General features: G+C 34.8%; 1 protein-coding gene across 1 annotated transcript; it reads right to left on the reverse strand.

The window, feature by feature from the left end:
- Window positions 1-1,266: 1,266 nt before the first annotated feature.
- On the reverse strand, window positions 1,267-3,484 carry LOC140797984 (heat stress transcription factor A-5). The gene is made up of 2 exons (XM_073151702.1): window positions 3,115-3,484; window positions 1,267-2,908 (listed from the first exon to the last, which is right to left on the reverse strand). Exons 1-2 carry the CDS (start codon window positions 3,340-3,342, stop codon window positions 1,703-1,705), a joined length of 1,434 nt encoding a protein of 477 aa, XP_073007803.1. The 5' UTR covers window positions 3,343-3,484; the 3' UTR covers window positions 1,267-1,702.
- Between the last annotated feature and the right edge of the window lie 5,277 nt (window positions 3,485-8,761).

The following is an 8,761-nucleotide window of genomic DNA, read 5'->3' on the forward strand; positions in this document are numbered from 1 at the left end:
ACGATAAATGGTAGACAGTATATATTTAGAGAAAAGAACAACTGAAATACATAGATGTACAAACTATATTGTCTTATCAAAGTAAACCAATTTACGAGCTACAGAATATAAAAGGAAAAAAATAGTAATCCTATATTTAGGAGATGAAACTAAATCATTAGTTAGAAAAAATAAGTATGTTTAGTTTACGAGATCTTTCCTTTTTTTTATCTTTCATAAAGAACAAACAAAGCAATTTGAGATGTGATATTGTTGGGAACTAAGGAAAACACACCAAAGGAACGATAACTTTTAAACTGTACATGCAAAGCAGCAATGGTCAAAGATTGTTGTAGACATATGCAATTTGTCCACAATAGGTAGCCCTACAAAGGGATAACTTTATGACTGTCTCTTCCCTAATGGCAAGAGAGAGGAACTATGTGTATATCAATCTCATAATTCCACAGTATGTTACTAGCTGGCTTATATCTACTGATGGTATTAAGGGCCTCCGCTTGTACTTGCTCTCCTATTTGTCATAGATGGTGAAGATATATTGTGCTACAGATGCAACATAAAATTATGGCAGCCTAGCTGCACAACTCCTGCTGTCTGACACTTGAACTCATGAATTTTATTACTGCATTACTGACAAGTATGAAATCTTTACTTTAATTTTCACAATATGAACTTAATATTATCCTCCAAGCTTCAGTTTGTTTTTTTCTTATATCTAGATTATTCTTTTACTAATATCGAAGTAGCAAAGCAAGCATGCCAATATATCCAATATTTGAGGCAACAGTCACATTGAGCCGGTTAATTCTTCAAAAGAGTGACTATGAATGTGATGTAATCACACCTAAATGTCCTCATATATCTAAGTCAATATGCTTAGATAATTGCTGGGAATTGATGAACAAATTTATCCAGGGATTAGATTGTAAACTAAATTCAAAACCAATCAAAAAATCCATCAGATATGCAGAAACATCAGACTTAAGAAGAAAATTTACTTCAAATATACACGTTCTATAAACATTTATTATTCTCCAAGAAAAAAATCCACCAGCTCATCATTTTATTCAACCTCATCACTATATGGTTTCTACTTTTCAGTTTCAACATACCCATTCTATTGATGTGCAAGAACTTAAAAGTCTATAGGCATTAGATGGTGCAGGCAAAGGTCTTCTTGATGTCCAGGCCCTGGGCGGGAGCCTAGGCAGATGCCCAAAAATCAAGATGGGTACAAATATAAGTAAACCATTGTTAAACCAAAGGTTGAAAAAGTAAATTAACGAATTTCTACTAAGAACAATAATAAGCCATTAGAATCCACGAATCAAGTAATACCTATAACAAGTTTGAATATCAAGGTAAACCTACATACTAAAATACGAGAATGTTTACTAAAGAGGACACCTAGGTAAAACGAAGCAGAGCCCAAGGGTACTCCGTTTAAATGATATCTATACAGGATAAGTTTGCTTAAGTCACTCTCAAGCTCATCAGTTTTTTTATTGACCTGGACAAAAGCATCTTCTAAAAAGCATTTCCACCTCTTTCCATTTATGTACATTGGACAATAACAACTCCTAAGTTGGTGGTCATGTATATCAGATTGCAGCATCATGACACTTCCATATAGCATGTTGTTTTTTTTGGTTTTGAGGGCTTACATATAACTCATGGCACCAAATGAGAGTACATTAACAGCTCATAGTTTCAGATTCTCCACGTCTTTCTTGCTTTTTTGAATGTCTTCATCCCCCTGCTTCTGATCTTCTGGTTGTTCACAGGGAGGATTTGCCCTTAAGCTAGAACTCGCCTCTTCATTTTCACAACAACCTGGTCTTTCAGTTAGGAACTGCTCCCAGAAGACATCATTCACTCTTGCTGGGGGAGCTGCTGGTGGTTCATTACTAACTGTAGCGTTCTCTTTCAAAGATGCAACATTTACAACACCAGAATCAGCCGAAGTATTTTGTTTCTCTCCTACCAGTCTACCTAGACCTTCATCTCTACTCATGCTAGGCGATTTTGGCTCGCTTAACATGCCATCTTCCTTATTTATCATGTTCAGATTTCTATCTGAATGCTGGCTGCTCTCTATTTGCATTGAAGTTGATGCAAGAGTAAGGCTCAAATGGCATGGGAACAGCCCGTCCTCATGAGCTGCCCTTGAAAATAAATCATTCTTTGTAGGACACAAAGATGTGCCGGTGTCTGAAAGCTCATGCGTCTCTGGCACCAATGGAAGGCATTCCATCCTCACTGTCCCACAGTCAGGGTGCGGGTGCTTCCCTTGAGGACTCTCATTGTCTTCGCTGGAGCTCTGAGTGCTCGCTGAGACCAAATTACTCTCGGTCATAGCTGAACAAAGCCCCAACTTAAGTTTATCACAGAAGTCCTGATGAAATAGGTTGCCGAGATCAGGTTTTGAGGTGCTACTGTGATCATCAAAGAAGCTATTCTCGGTAACTTCATTGCAATAGTCCAGGTGGGGCAATCTCCTCTTCTTATGAATGGCATCCGTAAAGTCCACCTTCGAGGCTCTCGCCATCTTAATGAGACTCTCCCTAAAGCGAGGATTCCTCATAGCCCTCTGCAGAAAAGCAATCATCTTGAGCTGCCTCTGTTCCATATCAAGTAGCCGCCTCTCGAGGTCCTCAATCTGAATTCTTGCCCCAGACTGCTGTTGCTTGAATCTCAATAGGGTGGCCTCGATGCTGGACCTCTCCCGCGAGAGGCGATCGATCTCCTCCTCAAGAGCGGCCCTTTCTGAGTCGAGCAGCGAGCCCGGGGGATGGCTGTGGCTATGGATTGGCTTCCGCCGGTGGATGTTCTTGAGCAGATGCTTCTGCCCCTTGATGAAGAAATCGTTGGAAAACTCCCACTTTTCCGGATCGATCTTTCTGAATCCCTACATCAAGATCAAATTTTGACCTCAATTTCCAACAGCCCCTAACAAATAAACAAAAACACATCTCCTAAATTCTGGGAAATCCTACAACAAAATCAAACCTTGACTTCGTTTCCGACTATTCCCCACCAAGGAAAATAAAACCCAGATCCCAATTTTCGATCTCGATGAAAAAAAAAAGGTGGTAAAGGTTGATTGAAATTTACGTAGGTATTGAGCTGGCGGATGAAGCTGGAGAAGTTATTGTGCTTGAAGTAGGTGGGGAGGAGGCGGGCAGCGAAGTCGGGGGGATTCCAGACGACGAAGCTGGTCTCACCGGCGCTCCAAGAGACGATAGCGTCGGTGGAGGAGTCGTCGACCATCTCGTACGTCTTCAGAAGGAAGGGAGCAGGGCCGCCGCCACCACCTCCGCCACCGCCACCGCCTCCTTCCATATCCAGCTAATGGTCTCGTGGATCGATAGCGTCGCACCTCTAGCTGGGGTCTTCTGGTCTAGAAGGTAGGAGAGAAGGAAAGGGGAAGTGGGTGGACTACGGGGAAAGAGGGTCGTTGAAGGGGGGCCTAAAAGCTGTCGTTAGTTCGAAGAATTTTTTTGTGTACATATTTATGGGCCAGTAATAAACTTTTTACTTTTTTTAACTTTTTCTATTAAAAGTAAAGTTATAATACTTTACAATAAGGCTGTTTAAGCTCTTGTCGGATCAATTTTTAGTCCCCACGAACACAACTCATCTCATTTGAAATACTAAACAGATCATATTAAAAAAATTAAAATTTTATGGAGTTATGTGACCAAACCTCTTCCTCTGAGATTTATTAACGTTATTTATTTTAATAGAAGTTAGAAATTAATGTTGTCTTAATTCGATGCCATTGAAATTTAAACTTAGAAATACACATACAGTATAAGCATTATCTCATTTGCTACAACTATTTGTTGGAGTTATAACTAGTTAACTCTAATAGTATCATCAGAAATTTTTGGTGGGGAGTCAACAATAACACGACATGCATCTTTTCTTGCAAAAGTGGGACCTTATTTGTAGACCTACTTCAATGGGAATTCTAGCTGTGGGACAACCAACTTTAATCAACAAAGCTCTTATTCTTAAGTTTGTTTGGAGCCTTGTAACAAACCCTAACGAGGACTGGCCTATCATTCTTAAAGCAAAATACTTTCCTTGTAGTTCTTTTTGGCAGCATACCTCTATGATCTTGATATCTATAACCTGATCTTCTATCATAAAGGTCAAAGATATCGTCCTTAAACATGCTCGTTGTGTAAGAATAAAAGAATATGATCCAAAATACGAAATTAAACTCTATAAAGGATCAAAAACTAAAGACTCAAAATATCATTATACCTATGGCCACTGGTGTTCAAGTTCACACTTCAAATTTTATGATTTTTCTCATGTTAGCTTTAGCTCTTTTAAGCTCTCAAATACTCTAAATTGATAGTGTGATTTTTTTGAATTGAGTTAATGAGTTTAAGGACCAAATCCACTATATATAGCCTAGCTCTCATCAAGCTTCATGGCTATGAGTTACTATATTGAAAATAAACGTTCATCTAATGAGAAAACTTTTATCTCAATCAATGAGAAAATATTCTTCTCAATCAATGAGAAAATCTTCATCGCAATCAATGAAAAAACCTTAATTACAATCAATGAGATAAACTTCATCTAATCAATGACCAAACATCATAACCATCATAAATATTTGATATAAAGAGGGAAATGTTTGGACCATAATAAATTGGGTAAAAGAAAAAAATAGTTGCATTCTCCCGCTTGGTCCATACGTTTGACCTCGATAGCTTAACTTAATCTCATTGATGATCTTTCTTAAGAAATAAACACACGAATCATGGTGATAAGTCCTCTGATAACAAGTATTACATTCCATGTATTACAATGTGTTTAATTTTTAAGTATTATACTTTATGTGGTAACACTTAATGAATAAATCCTATGTTTATTGTTGGTCCTATAAATTTTCTCAAATACTTAAAAGGTGCACATTAATATGAGAAAACATCACAATTAATAAGAGTTTTATTCATATATTATATATAATTATATAGTGGAACTAAGTCTCATTTTCTCTAATATGATTCTTGAATTTCAATGGTGGCATGCCTTTAGTCAAAAGATCATCGATCATTAATTCAATGCTTATATGCTCAATGACCACTTTCTTTTTCTTAACACGTTCCTTTATTGCTAGATATTTAATGTCGATGCATTTACTTTGACTTCCACTTTTATTATTCTTAGCTATAAAAATAATAGTTGAATTATCAGAAAAAATTCTTAATAACATAGAAATAGAATCCACAATTCTAAACGCATATGAAACTCTTAAGTCATACACCATGTGAAGAAGCCTCAAAATAAGAAACAAATTTGGCTTTCATAGTAGAAGTGGTAGTTAAGGTCTGCTTGACATTCCTCCATGATACAGGCCCACTAGCTATCATGAAAATATATTTAGGTGTTGATTTATGTGAATTAACACAGTCAGCGAAGTCAGAATCTGAGTATCCAATCACTTCCAAATTATTTCTTTGTCTATACATAAGCATGTAGTTTTTAGTTTCTTAAAGATATCTTATCATTTTCTTTGCTGCTCTCTAGTGGTCTATACCTGGATTACTCTGATATTGTCCTAATATTTCTATAGCAAATACAATGTCAGGCCTTGTATAGACATGAGCATACATTATGCTTCCCATAACAGAAACATATGGAATGTTCTTCATTTGTTAACTCTCAAGATCGTTTTTCGGACACTGGTTTAAATTAAACTTATCACCCTTTATAATGGGAGCTAAACTCGGTGAACTATTCTTCATCCAAAATTTCTTCAAAAATTTATTAATATAGGTTTCCTAAGACGACCTAAAATGCCTCGACGTATGTCTCTATGAATCTTAATGCCAATGATATAAGATGCCTCACCTATATCCTTCATATCAAAAATTTTAGAGAGAAATTATTTCACCTCATAAAGCAAACTCTTATCATTGGTTGTAAATAAAATATCATCCATATATAGAATAAGAAAACATATCTTACTCCCACTAATCTTTTGGTATATGCATTGATCCATGAGATTTTCAACAAATTCAAATGAATAAATCACCTCATGAAATTTAAAATACAATTGACGGGATGCTTGTTTTAAACCGTAAATATATTTCTTAAGCTTACAAACTAAATGCTCACAATCACTAGAGAGGAATCTCTCAAGTTGTTTTATGTAAACCTCCTATTCTATATCTTCATTAAGAAATACCATTTTTTACATCCATTTAGTTGCAACTCAAGATCAAAATGAGCTACTAATGCTAATATAATTTTTAAGGAATCTTTTTTAGATACATGAGAAAAAGTCTCCATGTACTCGATTCTTTTTTTTTTTGAGTGAATCTCTTAGCAACGAGTCTCGCTTTGTATCTCTCAATGTTGTCTAATAACTCCTTTTTAGCCTTAAAAACCTATTTACAACCTATGACTTTTACACCATTAGGCAACTCAATAAGATCTCAAACTTTGTTACTCTTCATGTAACTCATCTCATTTTTTACGGTGCATTGTATCGTAAATCAGAGTCTTTGCAACTCATAGCTTGTGAAAAAGACTCGATCATTTTCAGCTCCAATATTATAGTCAGATTCTTATACGTATACTACATAATCACTAGGAATTGCTGACCTCATAATTCTAGTTGTTTTTTTTAAAAATGTCACACTATCATCTTCCTAAGAAGTATGAGATTTAACTTATTATTTAGAAGTTTCATGCATCTCTTGAACAACTTGATCTACCAAAATATTATCAATAGCTTGAGAAATTTTAATGATTAGTTATTCAACACTAATTTATACTTGAGTGGTGCTATGAATAATTAATAATCTATCACCTAAAGTAGAAGGTTGAGACTCTAAATGATCAGTATCAAAAACTATATTCCTGATTTAATCGCTCTCACTAATTAAGTCATATTCAAAAAACTTTGTATTTCTTGATTCCACAATCCTAGTGCTATGAGATGGACAATAAAATTTGTAATATTTAGATCTTTCAACATATCTAACGAAATACCAAGTAATGGTCCTTGAGTCCAGCTTTTTCTCTTGTGGATTATGGATCCTTTTTTTCAAACGTACATCCCCAAACGCCCATGTGTCGTAGAATCAGTTTCCAACCTTTCAATAATTTAAATGGTGTTTTCGAGACAATGTTGGTTGGAACTCGATTTAATAGATAGACTACCATCTTTAGTGCTTCAGTTCACAAGAATTTAGGAAGATTGGAGTTGTTAAGCATACTCCGCACCATATCTAATAATGTTCGATTTCTTCTTTCTACTACACCATTCTAATCTGGTGAACCAGACATGGTGTATTGGGCAACTATCTTAAAGAAACTTAGTGAATAGACCAAGTGATCGTCCATCTTCAGTGTATCTACCGTAATACTCTCCATCTCTATATGATCTCACAAGCTTAATTTACTTTCCGCATTGCTTCTCTACTTTAACCTTAAATATCTTGAAGACGTCTAATGTTTCATTCTTATTATGAAGCAAGTAGAGATAGATATATCATAAGTAATAATCAATAAAGGTGATAAAGTATCTCTGACCATATGAATCCATATCTAAACTATATATATCAATATGTATGATTTCTAATAAGCTTAAACTTCTATTAGCACATTTTTTGGACTTGTTGGTCTGCTTTCCCTTGATGCAGCCCACATATGTCTCAAAATTAGTGAAATGTAGAGTACTAAGTACTCCATTATTCACTAATTTTTTAATTCTTTCTAGGGAGATATGTCTTAATCTCTGGTGTCATAATATTACATCATTTAGTGCCAGTGTGAACATGCATTGAACTATAAGTGGCATTATCCTGCAAATTAATACTATAAAACTATTAGACAAAATATCATTCCTAACACAATGAGAATTGTAAAATAAACTAAATGACATATCTAAAAACTTAAAGAAATATTCTAACGGTACAAGTCTAAAAATTAAAATTAAGTTTTGTGAAAAACTTGGAATATAAAAAGTCCTATTTAATTGCAAAAAAAAAACAATTACTTAAAATTAATAAACATGTTCCTATAGCCTCCATATGTGAGTTTATCATATTTCTAGATAAGATGTTTTACTCACTTCTCACTGGCTTCCTTAGGTTTTGTATACCTGTAAAGAGTTTGTAATATGGATTGTAGATCCAGAGTCAATTCACTAGGTGTTAATATTGATGCGAACCGAGTCAAATTGGATCACATCATAAAAATATTGGGCTCGATAGATTAAGCTTATTTATCTTTTAATTGATTCATGCTTATGTAAGCTACTAAAGCAAGTTTAATTAAGTCACATAAGTATCTAAGATAAATTCTAGTTCGAGTCGTATAAGTCTTTAGGGCTAAGTTTGAGTAAAACTCATTGTACCCGACGTCTATATATAGAGAGGCTGGGCTTTATTAATTCAAGCATCCAAGTATATCCAAGCTTTAAAATTAATTAAGTCTAGTTATTTTTTTATCATCACATTTATAGTTTTTATCATAACTATTAGATCATCTTTATCTTCATATGAGTAGATCGTAACTGTAGAACCCTTCCAAGCACTCAAACCCTAGCCACCACCTTCCTTCAAACGCTACCCTACTGTTTTGATCTTGCTCCCCTATTTTAATTATATTTTTTATCAAGATATTCGATTGACATAAAAAAGAGCCATTAGAATCCTATCTCATGAGGCTACTACCACTTAAATTTTTATAATTTTATTACGTTTGAATCAGTCCAGATCTAATTCGT

This window comes from Typha latifolia, chromosome 11, assembly GCF_019914945.1.
Source record: "Typha latifolia isolate L0001 chromosome 11, TyphaL0001v2, whole genome shotgun sequence".
Lineage (NCBI taxonomy): Eukaryota > Viridiplantae > Streptophyta > Magnoliopsida > Poales > Typhaceae > Typha > Typha latifolia.